The sequence below is a fragment of the Staurois parvus genome, unplaced genomic scaffold, assembly GCF_062004578.1.
Source record: "Staurois parvus isolate SC_StPar_1 unplaced genomic scaffold, SC_StPar_1.0 ptg001432l, whole genome shotgun sequence".
Lineage (NCBI taxonomy): Eukaryota > Metazoa > Chordata > Amphibia > Anura > Ranidae > Staurois > Staurois parvus.
The window spans coordinates 5751125-5767155 of record NW_028319228.1 but is presented as its reverse complement, the minus strand read 5'-3'; the positions used below and the strand labels follow the sequence as shown (position 1 = coordinate 5767155).

At 41.3% G+C, this 16031-nt stretch overlaps 1 protein-coding gene across 1 annotated transcript in view; it reads right to left on the bottom strand.

Moving 5' to 3' along the window:
- ERCC6L2 (ERCC excision repair 6 like 2) overlaps positions 1–16031 on the bottom strand; it is a 205137-nt gene that overhangs the window by 122287 nt on the left and 66819 nt on the right. The window contains exons 4-5 of the mRNA XM_089662138.1: positions 15612–15773; positions 108–315 (exon numbers count right to left, since the gene is read on the bottom strand). Coding sequence (XP_089518264.1) covers positions 108–315; positions 15612–15773 — 370 coding nt within the window. The remainder of the gene's footprint in view (positions 1–107; positions 316–15611; positions 15774–16031) is intronic.

Here is a 16031-nt window from a genome sequence, read left to right as displayed (position 1 = left end):
GCCCGAGATTATGCCTTCTCCCCTATCCCCATTATTTTCCATAGATATTTTCATGAGTAAACACAATTTCTTACTGAAATAAGTATATACAAAAATAATATACAGACCCGATCTTCCTTTTTTGGTAACTGGTTACTGATAAGAGCTTTGGTACGTCTCAGGAAAAATGAAGACATTTTAACTGCCAGCTTCTGCATGACCTTTCTCCCAGTGGCTAACTCCCGTTTTGTGGCATTGTGGCGTTGTCCAAGTTCTACTGGATTTGAAAATTCTTCCTTGAATTGATTTCTGCTTCCTAAACATCCAGGTACAGCCCTAAAGAGGAACACAGTTATGTAGGTGCCATGTTTAGCTGTAGCATTCAAATCTTAAAAGGGACCTAAATAAAATGAATTATTGTTTCTGCCCCACAACACTTTTCTTCTTTCACTGGTACATAAAGCAGTAACACATGATCCAAGCATTGCTTGAGTGCTGCTACAATATTACATTTAATGCAGCTTATTAGCAATATAAGTAGTAACTATTAGCATCTTAAGTGACCACACAAAATGATTCAAACATAATTTGGGGAAAAAACTACCCTATGGAAAAACAAACAAAAACAAGACCATGAGGTTCCTATGGCTCTACAGACATAAGTACATGGAAAAAATTAGGACTTCTACTTAGAAAGTCATTGCTAAGGAGAGCTTACAAGACCAATAGAAGCTTTCCCTGCTATACCTAAAGCAGTATTAAACCTAAAACCAAAAATGTAAAATATTGCTGCTTACCAATCATTTGATGTGGTGGCTGCATTATTGTTCTGTTTTTAGGCTTTTTCCCTTTTCACCCGGTGATCTGGCCAGTAACACACTTCTTGTATTAGGGTGTCTACACTCTGAATGAAAGAGCAACAGAGACACCTTTGAGCAGCAGTATTGGCAGTCCTGGGGGGAGCTGGGGGTAGTGTTAGATGCCCTAGCATGGGTGTCGGCAACCCGCGGCTCTTTTTCACCTTTGCTGCGGCTCCGGAGCACACTGCCCACCAGGTGACAGGCAATAGGGTTGCCGTAGCTCAGTGGTCGGCAAGCCGCGGCTATTTACACACTTCAATGCGGCTCTTCTGTGTGCTGGGCGCCCGCTCCCCTCCCTCCTCTCGGGTGGCCGCCCCAAAAGTCAGGACTCTGCAGCTAGCCCAGCAATGGGCAAACTACGGCCCGGCGGACCTTTTAATCCGGCCCGCGGAGCGTGGCAAACATTGGCTGTCAGGATGTAGGCGGGGCAGCGTGACGAACTCCTCTCCTCTCACAGTCCGCCCTGAAGACCGGAACGGCGCGGGAACACGGCGAGAGGAACGCACGGAGCAAAGGTAAGTGAATTGACACAATATGGGGGATGAATTACTATATGGGGGATGAATTACTATATGGGGGATGAATTACTATGGGGGGGATGAATTACTATATGGGGGATGAATTACTATATGGGGGATGTATTTTCAGTTTTAAAAATGTGGCTCTCAAAATAAATTTCAATCGTGGTTTTGGCGAGATTTGGCTCAGTTGAAAAAAAAGGTTGCCCACCACTGACCTAAGGCTATGATTGTGATTATGACGATACACTGTGGCCCTGATTAACCCTTTGCTTACTGGGACCTTAAACCCCCTTCATGACCAGAGCGCTTTTTGCAATATATGCAGTGTCGGATTTGTTTTAAATGTCGCAATGGTTTTGCGGCTCCCAGTCTTTTTTTCCCTCTCGGAAACGGGTCCAAGTGGCCCTTTATGTCTTAAAGGTTGCAGACCCCTGCCCTAGCAGATTAGATACACTAAAAAAAATTGAAGGCAAACTGCATAACAATTTTTAAGTACAGCAACAGTTGTGCTCCTTTTGGGATAAAGGGTTTACATAAACTAATAAAAGGGGATCATTGTAAGCACCCCTTTCAGTGGTAAATGGCTTGTCTCAATTCTTCAACTGCTACATATGCAAGAGAGCCTATTCTATCGAAAAAAAAAACAACAGGCAACAAACATCAACAGGTGAAAATAAAGGAAAAAAGCCTAAAAAAAAACAAAAGTAATGCAGCCATCACATCTAAGAATTGGTAAGCTGCAATAGAATTGTTTCCCTTTGCTTTGATCCTACTTTAATAGGACAGGGATAGACAACAAATTATTTAGTATCGGATTTAGAGGACCAGGTAACCTGCACTTTGAGAGACAATAAAGCTTTAGAAACAGATAAAAACATAATTAAATAGCTAAGCAGCACAATCTTTATAAGCATTTATAATTATATTATTAGAAAATGTTTGTATAGATCAGAGTTTCTCTTGAAGTGTTACCACATTAAGACAACATACATTTTACATAGAACTATACCAGAAAACCATTAACGATGTTGGGATATTACAATCAAAATGTAAACTATATATATTACACCAAAGTGGTATTAAACCCAAAACCAAAAGTGTAATATATTGCAGCTTACCAATCATTAGGTGGAGTGGCTGTATTAGTTTCCCTTTGATAGGCTTTTTCCCTCTCTTTTCTCCTGGTGATCTGGCCAGTACCACACCTCATGTATAATACAGACACTAGTCTGGAGCAATGAGCACAGGGGTCAGATATAACAGCAGCATTATCAGTCTGGGGGGAGGGGAGTGTTAGATGGACTAGCAGATTCAAATACAATAACAAATTGAAGCTGATCTCCAGCTAATACTTTATTTATATGAAAGCTTTGTTCCAAAAGGAAAAACTGTTTGTAAATGATTATAAAGAAAATCTGATCGCTTTAAGCACCTGTCAGTGGTAAATAGTCTGTCTCATCCCTGTAACTGCAAGAGAGCTATTCTGCTGACAAACAGACTTATTGGCTGGATCACCTGAAGAAATAGCCTAAAAAAGAAAATTAATACAGTAATCACATCTAAAATAAGTAAGCTGCAATATAATAACGGTCTTCTTTTGGGTCTAATACTATTTTAAAATAAGCAGCTAGAAATGGATTTTAAGCATGCAATCTTATAGTAAGAGCCAGGGGTCTCCAAAAAAAGGGCCAGTTTACGGTCCTTCATGCTTTAGGAGGGCCACACTGTGGCCAGTGGGAGTAAACAATACATCATAATTGCTATCAGTGGGATGAATAGTTAGCCAATGATGGTGTCAGCAGGAGGTATGCTGCCTGTTAATTGTGTCAGTGGAAGGAACAGTGCTCCATCATTGGTGTCAGTGGGAGGAAGAGTGCCCCATAATTGGTGTCCGTGGGAGGAAGAGCGCCCCAAAACTGGTGTCAGGAGGCGGTAGAGCACCCATTAATGGTGCCCGTGGGAGGAATAGTGTCCCATCATTGCTGTCAGTGTGAAGAATAGTGCCCCATCATTGGTGTCAGTGGGAGGATTAGTGTTCCTTCACTGGTGTCCGTGGGAGGAATAGTGTCCCTTCATTGGTGGCTGTGGGAGGAATAGCGCCTTATCATTTGTGTCAGTGGGAGGAATAATGTCCCATAATTGGGTGTCAATGGGAATAGTGCTCCACCATTGGTGTCAGTTGGATATATAGTGCCTCAAGGGCCAGCTAAAAACAAGCAAAGGTCCATGTGCGACCCCCGGTCCACAGTTTGGAGACCACTGGTATGAGCAATAGCTGACTTTAGATAAACACCAAGGATTGTACAAAGAGATGCTAGGTGGCCTCATGCAGATGCACATCTAGCACCTGCTGCTGTGGTATTAGGCTCATTAACAGTAAATCTTCATCTGTAAAATGTTGAAGAATTCACAGTAACAGGTACTATGCTGCCCAAGCAGCCTGTTTATGTTTACAGAATATGTTTTGGATATCTTTCACTCTACAAACCCTCCCTCCCTTGTCAGTCTTTTTTTTTACAAACAGTCCCTCAAGTTGGAAGATAGAGAGGCAAAAGTCCTTTTTCCCAGCAAGAAACACAGAAAAACATGCATTTTATGCTGAAAATTAGAATGAAAATACATTGGATTCTACTTCTGTGACATCCTGATGAGGTTTACTGCCTGTGGATTTTGTCAAGTCACTAAGCCACCATATTCTGCATGCAGATTGGGTATCAGAAGGTATGCTTTTTTTGTTTAAAGAAACATTTGAGACAGTACAGCAGCATTTACATTAATTTGGCATCACAGCATGCATTAGCATATATACAGTAGTTACATAGACAAGATGGTATTTTCAACCTATCTGTCCCGAATCTCCAGTCTTATTACCTGGCAGCTAATATTGCCCCCCTAGCTCATATTCATGCATCTCACCATTTCCCCTTGTAGGCTACTGTAGATTTGTTAGACTGCCATCCGATACCACTCTCTTCCTTACCGTGGCTTCCTTTTTCTCATCGTCCATCAACCCTTAGCCCGACGCTGAAGCTTTCGCTTCGTCTTTGGGATTCCATTAAATATTCCGCTGGCCTTATCTCTGCCCATCTACCGGTGTTACGTCTGTTACATAACCCGTTATTCCCTCCAGGGCAGGACAATCCTAGGCAATTTGCCTGGTGGCAAACACATGGTTTTTATGATGTACATTCGCTCCCACTCGCTTACCTTTGAAACCCTGCAATCTTCCTATAACATTCCTTTGCGGGAACACTTTGGTTACCTTCAACTCCATCATTTTGTTAATACACTAATACGGACGCACTCAGGACCTTACCGTCTGTCCCCCTTTGAAAGCCAGTGCAGACATAGACCCCATGCTCTGGGTCTGATCTCTTTGGTCTACTCTGCCATTATTTCTTATAGAACTCCTCCGGTTCGTTCCTATCACCAACGTTGGCAGTCGGAACTTGGGGGGACTTTGGATCAACAGGATTGGTGGACCATGACCCAAGCATTGTCTAAATGTTCGAGGAATGTCATCATTCTCGAAAACGCCTACAAAATTCTTTATCGATGGTATTATGTGCCTGTTCGTCTAGCTAATTTTATCCCCACATATTCTCCGGCTTGTTTCCGGGGATGCCAACAATTGGGTGCTATGGTTCACATCTGGTGGACTTGCCCTAAGGTTAGCAGATTGTGGATTAGGGTTTATGCCCTTCTCTGCACTATGCTTCACGCAGACATTAAGCGTAACCCGTACGAATCGCTCCTATTTAAACCACTGGAGGGCCTTCCTTGCCCTGAACGGCAGCTGGCATCACATTTATTTATGGCTATTAAACTGGCTATCGCAATGGCTTGGAAGACTCCTCTCCACAGCTTCGAGGCTGTCAAAAACCGGATGAACTTCATAATGGTTAATGAAAAATTGACAGCTATACTGTTGGATACCCATACAAGATTCCTGCAGAAATGGCGTCCCTGGCTGGCGGCAGCCCACCCATCGAGATTTGACCAGTCCCTTCTGTCGATTTGAGGATCGATTCTGTTGCGGTCGCCCTGGAGCCCTTTTGTGATTGTCTTTGTTTTTATGTTTTGTTTTTGTCCTCGTCTTTTCATCGATTGTCCCTCTCTATTCTTCTGCCTAATCTGTTCTTATGCCAATTGTAACGATTGTGATCATTGCTCTAAGTGCTACATCTGCAATACTACCTATGCAACCCGGACTCCTTTGTGAGCCCAATGTCTGGAATGTATGTATTAACATCTGGAGAGGCTTTACTTCAGGCCTCTCCTGTTTTCAATATGCTGATATAGCAAACATTTTTATTAGAGTTTGCATTTTCATTGACCTCCAAATGTTTGCTCATCGTTTCCCCCTTACCCCCCCCCCCCCATTTTTGGTCCCCTTCCCTGTCTTCTCTTCCATGACACTTAAATACTCAGATTATGCTTATGTTTCTACCAGTATATGCTCTGAAATATTTCTAAAAATGCCCTGTATGTCTCATATTTGTTGGTCAATGTATATCTTTCTCGAATGCGTGTTTGTCTCTGCTTATTCTATAATAAAACCCTTTGTAAAAGAAAATACCATCTTGTTCAACCAATAGAAAAAATAATACCTCCATATACACAATTATATACCTGCACGTGTACCAGAGGAAAGCAACAAAACCCTATGAAGCATGGTTCAATTTGCTCCTGGGCAAAAAATTATTTCCTGATCCCCCAAGAGGCAGATATTTCCTGGATCAACACTCTCTGGTGTAATTACCTATAAATGTTAATGTCCAGTTATATTCTGTGCATTTAAGAATGAATCCAACTCTTTTCAAAGCAATCCACTAAGGTGGTCAGAACTAGTTCTAGAGGAAACCTATTCCACATTTTCACAGCTCTTACTACAAAGAAGCTTTTCTGTATGTGGAGGTTACATTTCTCTTTCTCCACATGTAAAGACTGTCAACTTGTCTTTTGTAATGACATCAAAGTGAATAACTCTGCACCAAGTTCACTACAGTATATAGATCACTTATGCATTTATACATAGTCATTATATCCCCCCTTATTTGCCTCTTCTTAAGAAAGAATAAAGTCAGCTCCTCTAATCTTTCCTCATAGCGGAGTTTCCCCATGCTTCTTGCTAGTTTAGTTTCCATTCTCTGCACTTTATCCAGTTCTCCAATATCCTTTATTTGTGAACTGGTGCGCAAAACTGATCTGCAGATTCCAGAAGAGGTTTAATCATAAACTCTATATCATTTATAAATACAGTGCATCCAGAAAGTAATCACAGCGCTTAACTTTTTGCCACATTTTGTTATGCTACAGCCTTATTCCAAAATGGATTAAATTCATTTTTTTCCTCAACATTCTGCAAACAATATCCAATAATGACAAGGTTAAAGAAGTTTGTTTTGAAATCTTTGCAATTTATAAAAAAATAAAAAACAACATGTACATAAGTATTCACAGCCTTTGCCATGACACTCAAAATTGAGCTCTGGTGCATTCTGTTCCCACTGATCATCCTTGAGATGTTTCCACAACTTGATTGAAATCCACTTGTGGGAAATTCAGTTGATTGGACATGATTAGGAAAGGCATAAACCTGTCTATATAAGGTCACACAGTTGACAGTGCATGTCAGAGCACAAACCAAGCCATGAAGTCCAAGGAACTGTCCATAGATCTCTGAGACAGGATTGTATCAGGGCACATATCTGGGGAAGGGTACATAAAAATTTCTGCAGCATTGAAGGTCCCAATGAGCACAGTGGCCTCCATTATCCATAAGTGTAAGAAGTTTGGAACCACCAGGAATATTTCTAGAGCAGGCCACCCAGCCAAAATGAGGGATCGAGGGAGAAGGGCCTTAGCCAGGGAGACAACCAAGCACCTGATGATCACTCTGAAAGAGCTCCAGCATTTCTCTGTGGAGACAGGAGAACTTTCTAGAAGAACAACCACCATCTCTGCAGTACTCCACCAATTAGGCCTGTATGGTAGAGTGGCCAGAAGGAAGCAACTCTTCAGTAAAAGGCAAATGGCAGCACGCCTGGAGTTTGCCAAAAGGCACCTGAGGGACTCTCAGATCATGAGAAACAAAACTCTCAGGTCTGATGAAACAAAGATTGAATGGCTTGAATACCAAGCATTCCTGTTGGGAGGAAACCAGTCCCTGCTCACCACCTGGCCAATACCATCCCTACAGTGAAGCATGGTGGTGGCAGCATCATGCTGTGGAGATGTGTTTCAGCGGCAGGAACTGGAAGATTAGTTAGGATGAAAGGAAAGATCAAGGATGTCTCTGTACATTGCTGCATTCATGACAACCTGTTCCGGAGCACTCTGGACCATAGACTGGGGCGACGTTTCATCTTTCAACAGGACAACGACCCTAAGCACACAGCCCACATATACAAAGGAGTGGCTACGGGCCAACTCTGTGAATGTCCTGGAGTGGCCCAGCCAGAGCCCAGACTTGAACCCAATTCAACATCTCTGGAGAGACCTGAAAATGGCTTTGCACAGACGCAACCCATCCAACCTGATCTTGAGCTTGAGAGATACTGCAAAGAAGAATGGGAGAAATTACCCAAAAATAGATGTGCCAAGCTTATAGCATCATACTCAAAACGACTTGAGGCTGTACTTGGTACTAAAGGTGCTTCAACAAGGCTGTGAATACTTATGTACATGCGGTTTTTTTAAATTTTTTATTTTTAAAAATTGCTAAGATTTCAAAACGAACTTCTTTCATGTTGTCATTATGGGGTATTGTTTGTGGAATGTTGTAGGAAAAATTTTATTTAATCCATTTTGGAATAGGGCTGTAACATAACAAGATGTGGCAAAAGATAAGCGCTGTGAATACTTTCTGGGTGCACTGTATGTTAAAAAGTAAGGGTTACGACACTAAACCTTGGAGTGTACCACTAATAACCTCGAACCACATGTCAAACACAAGGCCCAGGCTATTTCATGCTGCCCTTCCATCTCTCCTTCAGCTGTGGCAGCGGCCCTCATTTCCGCGCCACCCCCCATCTCAGCAGACTGCAACAAAGAGGATGACAGAACTCCTACAGAATATCTGCCACTCTATGCAGCCGCAGCACCTCCTCGTCTCCGCTTCCCCTGGTCTCAGCATTCATTGGACTCCAGTCCTCCTCCAGACCCTGCACTTTCTGCTTCCCAGCTCTGCCCCCAGCTTCTTCCCAGCAACAGCACAAGGTAAGGGGGGGGTGCACTGTGATTGAAAGGAGGGTGGGGGACTCTTGACTTCTAAATGGTGGGAGTGGGGGGTCTTTATATCTGATGTAAGGAGGGTGGGGTGCTTTGGACATCTGCTTATTCTGAGAATGATACAATTTTATGCCAGTTGAAAAGGAGGGTCGCACACCGCTGGCATCATCCACAAGAAACTTTATTGGAGACTGCTCAGACAGAACACCGTGGCAAAAACATGTTCTGTTTGAGCACTCTCCATCAAAGTTTTGTTGTGGATAATACCAGCAGTGTGCACCCCTCCTTTTCATCAATTGCATCATCTGCTACAGGAGCGTGAGTGGGCTTCATGCCGGTCTGCACCTGCCCTTCACAGCTTAAGTCTTAAAGTGGTTGTAAAGGCTCAGGTTTTTTTACTATATATGCACAGCAGCCCCCCTAAAAATTACCTGAGCTAAATCTGGATCCAGCAATGTACACAAAAACCTTGACTCTCCTGGGTCTTCACTCATCACTGGCTGAAACAGCAATGGTAGCCATTGGCTCCTATCCAGAAAACAAACAGCACTGTGAGAGTGGATAGTGTCTTAACCTCACACAGAGGTGTACCTTTATTAGGAGTATGTGATAAAAATATCCAGAATTTTGGTGGCCAGGGCAAGGTGGGAAAACCATCCGCTTCTCAGATGTAACTAGGGAGAACAGAGACACCTGTACACACACACACACAGACATGTACATACACACACACACACACACACAAACATGTACACACACGCACAGAGACAGATGTACACACACACACATACAGACACATGTATACACACACACGCATACATGTACATAAACACAGACACGTGTACATACACAGAAATACACCCGCACAGACATGTACATACAGACACATGTACGTACATACACACAAACACACATGTACATGCACAGACACATGTACACACACATACATGTACATACACACAGACACATGTACATGCATACACAAACACACACACAGATACATGTACATACACATAAAAGTACACACACGTGTGTACACACACACACACACAGCCCTATAAAAAGTTGCAGTACTTCATTGTTCACTTACAGAGCCTGGTACTGCTATCTAGCGGGAGACAGAGAGCACAGCACACACTCCTTCCTTTGCTTTCACTGCGCTCAGCTATTGAGCAGTCTGATGGCTCCCAGTGCGAGTGACAGATCCAGCCCTGAGTTCCGAGCCTGCTCAGCAAGACGGCCCTGGGGACACACTCGCCTCACCATAATTTCCACTAGCCATTGGCGAGCAGGCGAGTGGAAATTTCAAGGCCTGCCTCTAGCTTGGAGCAGTTTCTCCTAAGTCCATTGAATTGGCCGCTGGGGATGTTATTCTTCCAAATGGTATGATGGAATCTCAAATAGTGGAGATAGGAATTACCCCCGTTGGCTTTATATGGTTGGTGGTGTTAATTACTTCCTCCTCTGCTGACAAAACAAGGTCTAAAAAAAACAATATTGTGTGGATTAAAAACATGAGTAAAAGACATTTGAGTTGCAGTGCTCTACAAACGATGAAAAGACCTCTAAACTACCAACTGAAAACATCAGGTCACCTGATTTTCAAATCGTGCAACTTCGCTGTAAGTCGCACGATTTCAAAATCGGCTTTGATGTGACCGGGGGGCTTAATGAACACAAGAACAACTTCCAAAATGTTGACAAAACTGACTAGAACATTTGTTTGGCTTTCTACTTCTTTAGCTAGCTGCAGTGAACTTGAACCGCGATTTTCTTTAACCTTTCTCATCAGAAGATGCTCCTGTCCATGTGTTAACTTCCGTGGATGGCCTGGATGGTCTTTGTGAGATGGTTGCAGTACCATCTTTGTTAAATTTTTGTATCACTTTTGCTACAGTATTCTGACTGATAAGTAAAGCTTTGCTGATCTTCTTGTAGCCTTTTACATTTCTTGTGTAAAGAAATTATTTTCTTTCTCAGGCCTTGTGACATTTCTCTTCCATGTGGTACCATTGCTGACAGCATGAAATTAAGGGGTTTTATTTGTTAAGTAACGCCCTTTTATAATCAGCTGTCTGCTGGACACCTGTTTAAAGAATAAATAGACTCACCTGTAGTTTAATTCTTGCTAATCAGGATTTTGTTGTCTATTCATTATTCATTTTTGCAACATGGTCTTGAATGAATTTGTTAGGAAAAATACTTTGTGTGTGCAAATTAACAAATTTTGTTTGCAAGCAATGGCCCGCATTTGTGGGAGTACTTTGTAGTATAGTGTCCAATAGAAGGGTAGATATATATATATATATATATATATATATATATATATATATATATATATATGTCTAAGGCTAGGTTCACATATGAGCAGGTGGGTGGTTATAAGTGTGGGAATTGCAAGTGCTCCCACTGCTCTGTAGAGATGCAAGGGGCTGCCGTTCATTCTTAATGGCACCCCTATGCATCTCAACCCGCAGTGTGTTTGCGGGAACCACAGGGAAATCACATGAAGTAAAAGCGCAATGCAATTTTCCTGCGGATATGTTTTTTAAATAGTGCAGGCACATTACCCTACACATTAGCCATGTGTGGGGGACTGCATCAAATGCTTTCGCAGACTATATCAGCAGCCACTTATTTGTATCTTCTGTGTGGTCTTTTATTAAACTTTCAAGTATCTTCTAGACTATAGAAGTCAGATTAACTAGTTTGTAGTTATTAGGTAAAGACTTTGACCCCTTTTTAAATATGGACATCACTTTGGCTTGAGCCAATCCAGTGGAACCATGCCAGTTATTAAAGATTCTCTAAAAACCTGAAACGATGTCTTGGAAAGCAATGCTCAACTCTTTGAGGACACGGGGGTATAATCCATCTAGTCCATGTGCTTTATTCACCTTTATTTTGTCTAAATGTTTCCATACTATATTAATTTTGAGCCACTGGGGCTATGTCCATACTATCACCATAATGAATTTGAGCTCCATCATTTTCCTTTGTATACACAGAGCTGAAGAAGGTATTTCATAATACAACTTCCACAGCCAGGTTCAGATGTAGTAACAAACATGATAGTAAAGGGTTCATATGAAAATACTCCCAGCGGTAAGCCATTCGTGGAAGAGAGCAAAACCACACAATAGTGCTCACTGCTTGTATTTATTACAGACTCTTAAAGCGCAATCTGCGACATTTACAAAAGGGTAAAGCATGCAGCATGATAAAAACCTCAGAGTATCCAGTGAATAGAAGAACCAGACTATATTCAACCAGTATATGTTACAAGATAAATACTCCTCTCTGCAGAGATCACCACTGATAGATGTCAATCAGTGTAAAAATGTAATAGGCTGTACCTTCACTTGTTAAACAGGACTTCCTCAGAAGGACCTGTTGATTGTTGTATGGCACACTTTTCTGTGATGTTCTCTTTGCAACTGCAAGTTTGTATTCAGATGTCACATAATATTAATCTTTGCTATATACACTTTATATATTGAAAGATGTTTGGATAGCACTAGATAGATTTTGCTGGTAACTATGCCAGGAACACGCATAGTGCATGCCCTCGACACAGTTGCCTTACATTTTGGTAGGCAAATATGCGGCCTCTCAGTGTCAAGGCCCAGCCACTGACAGACCGCATACTGTATTTGCGTACTCTCGGCGCAAAGGAGTTAAACGGTACCATAACATTGTCTTGTAATAGGTTTCTGCCCTTTCACTGTTTCAGCAGTTCCATTACTCCAGTCAATTTCAATTAAAATCCCCCATTAATATCACGGTCCTAGCCCTTGCAGTCCTTTCTATCTGTGCAAGGAGCAGAGTTTCCACCTCCTCAATAACACTGGTTGGCCTCTTAACTTTGAAGTACACACACCCTTATGCGACTCTACATATAATTCTTCAGCACCATCACATTCTCCATCAACTATCTCCTCTCTCACACTAGTTTTGAGATCACATCTCAAATACAGGCAGGCACCATCACCTTTTGTCTTACCCTGTCACTCAGAGAGAAAGCCTAGCCAGGAATGTTAGTAGCCCAATTGTGTGAAAAAGTCAAGATTCCGACATACCAATTAAATCATAGTTTTCTTCATGCACTAAAGCTTTCAAACACTCCTATTTTGCTTGGCAAACTTCTGGCACTGGGGAAAAAAACATTTTAATTGACTGCAATATTGTGTACTTGTGTTTTGCAAATCTTTTTTGAAGTACAAATAGTACTATAATTGCTAGTGGTTGCTTGTAACATGGAAAACTCCTTATCACCAGACATAACCTCCCCACTCACCCAACCATCTTTCCCCATTCCACCCTCCATCAGCGCCTGAGCCCTGTCTGACACATCCGCCTCATTATATTCTATATCTCCCTCCCCCCTCAATCCTAATTTAATCCTAGCACTGAAGACCCCTTTCCATTTATAGTAGGTGTAAACCATCTTTAACATATATGCTGTACCCCAATGAAAAGAAGATACATTTTGTTTACTGAATGTTTATTTGCTGCAACTTAAACACATCATATTTGTTTCTAGAAAATGCATGATGGATGTAGTGGTTCCAGAATTATCGGCAAAATGGGTTTTAGGTCCCATTCATGTAATTGTAATCCAGTTGCAATGCTGTAAGAACACAAACACACCACAATATGGTTTAATACCCTCTGTTATCCAGTTTGGTGCACATTCTTTTAGTACAGTTGTAAAAACAGAGTTAACATAAGAGCAGCCAATGCACATTTTATGGGTATTATCTTTCAGTATTTTGAATCAATGGCCTGGAACCAGTGTACAGATAAGGACTGTTTGCCCAGTTTCAATTACACTTGTTCTAGGTTGATCAATCAGAACATATTGAAGCCAGTGGAGCACCATGAGTAAGGCAACTAAATCAGGAATTGAAGCCCCCATATTTTTCTTCTACAAGCAGTATAACATTCATGCACCAGGCAGCCTCTTATAAAAGTTATGAAGTATAAACAATGTATGTTAAAAACAGGTTCAGCTTGCTTGATGGGTCCCTTCCATTGGCAGCCTTAAGCTGGCCATAGACAGTTCAAGTCTCAGCCAGTTCTGCAGGGACTGAACAAGATTTGTACCATATATAGGCAGGCTGAATGTACCCAAGTTGATCAATCCCTGAACCAATCGTCCAACCAGCCTGTGGCATTTTACATGCAATTATTGCTAGCGGTTATGATAGCCGCTAGCAGTAATCACTGTCTTCTCCTGCCTGTATAACAAAATGGCTCTGCAGGAGGGATTCCCCCATCAGCACTGACTGACCCATAGTTGCAGGAAAGAAAATCGCTTCATCTATGGCCAGTAGTGGTGCACCAAAATGAAAATTCTGGTGCCGAAACTGATACCGAAAATTCAGAATGTACGTGGCCAAAAACCGAACCGAAACCGAAATGTCTGTGTATTTGGGGGTGGGGAGGCTCCAATATTTTTTTTTGTATATATATATATATATATATATATATATATATATATATATATATATATTTACTTCTGATTTTTTTTCTTTCACATAGGGAACCAATAGTCCCCTATGTGATAGCAAAGGGGCGGGGTCACCCAGTGACATTACACATTGACCACACCCCTTAGTTTCCTTCAGCTGCAGGGAAAGTGACAGCTCATTCCCTGGGCTATGGTTAAGGGAAAAAACGCAAGTAATTACATTTAAAAACCAGCAATGGTATATGGGCAGCCAGCCACTTTATACACTGCTCCTCTCCTGCCTTTCTCTGTTGCGCCCCCCCCCCACTCACCTCTGCAGAACACAGTCCCCTGTACCGGCACCTGTATCAGCTAAATTTTTCCTATTGGCAAAATGCCAACAGGGCTATCTTCAGCCGATATGTTTAATAATGGCCAGCTTTGTTTTATCGACTATCCATCCTCTACTTTTGTGCTGGTACATGAGTGGGGTCTAGACTGTATTATGTAGGAGACACTCTGTTGTTGCCTTTATTGGCAGCTTTGAACTGAACTTATGTATTACATTGTAGGACTGAAGCACACTTTGGTTTTGCTTGCGGTTGCCAGATTTTGTATTTCTGACCTGCCTTGTTTCTTGTACTACTATGAGTTATACCTTAAAATTAATAAAGAAAAAAAAAACAGATTCAGTTTAAAAAGAATAAATGAAGAATAGAATAGATGACAAATGGTTAAAATTAGCAAATAAAATAAAACAATGAAAAATGACAAATCGCTAAAATAAAATAAAACAAAGACAAAATTGTGTAATGTGGACTACAAACTGAAACATCCATTTTCAGTTGCAAACTTTGTAGAGACAGAACTGTACTTTAGCACACAATGTGCACCGCATATTTAACTTGATTACAAGTGTTCATTTCCTGTTCAACTCAAGGTTATTTCCAGGATAAATGTGGCATACATGAAACAAAGCCAACTTGAACACCATAGAGGATGCTGAAAAATCATAATAAATCCATGTCAATCACTCTTCAGTTTCTCCCTCGGGAGTACTAGAACTCATTTGCTTGCCAGCACATCAATAGTTGTTAACCTCTTTCAATTAATGTCAAATGACTTGTGTTTAAAACTGATAAAGTAATCTAGCAGAACTTTGCTGCAGGCAGAAGACCAACACAGTTTCTATTACTACACTCTGGTTATGCCAGAAAAAAAAAAATCAGCAGTATGGTTTTTTTTTTTTGGTAATTTTTAAATTTGTAAAACGAAACGGGTTTTAACCCGTTTTCTGGCATTACATTCTGGGATATAGACAGAAAATGTAGCCTGGGTAATGTTTATTTTGTCAGAAAACAAAACTGAAAACAACAAGAGCGTTAAAGTAACGCTAATGTTTTCAAAGGACATGCTTACAATTTCTTGGCAACTTATTGCTGCACAAAGGGTCATTAGACTATAAACAGTTAATTATCAGGCTCCTCATGCATTTCCTCCTTTTTGATAGCAGGATAAGTAAGAAAACTGTTTAAATACAATACTAAATAAAGACATCGTACATACCAGTCCATAACACACCACAGCTCCTCCATGTTGTTTTGCAATATGGTTCCTGTAAGTCCAATACGAATTTTACACCTTAAAGATTTCATGACCTGTGTAACTCTTGCTTTTGGATTTTTTATCCTATGTGCTTCATCCACAATGACTGCTGACCACTCTATGCTGCAGACAAAAAAAAAACAAAACACACATATGTTCATTACACCAAAAGTGATGGCATAGCTGAAATAATTGTTATACCAGGCGGAAACAATTTGAAGAATTGACTTTAAAAGTTTGCAATAGTGCAGTGATCTCCAAACTGTGGCCCTTTGCTTGCTTCTATCTGCCCCTTTGGGTACTATTCCTACCACTGACATCAACAACAGGGCATAATCCCTGTCACTGATGCCAACAATAAGGCACTATTCCTAACAATGA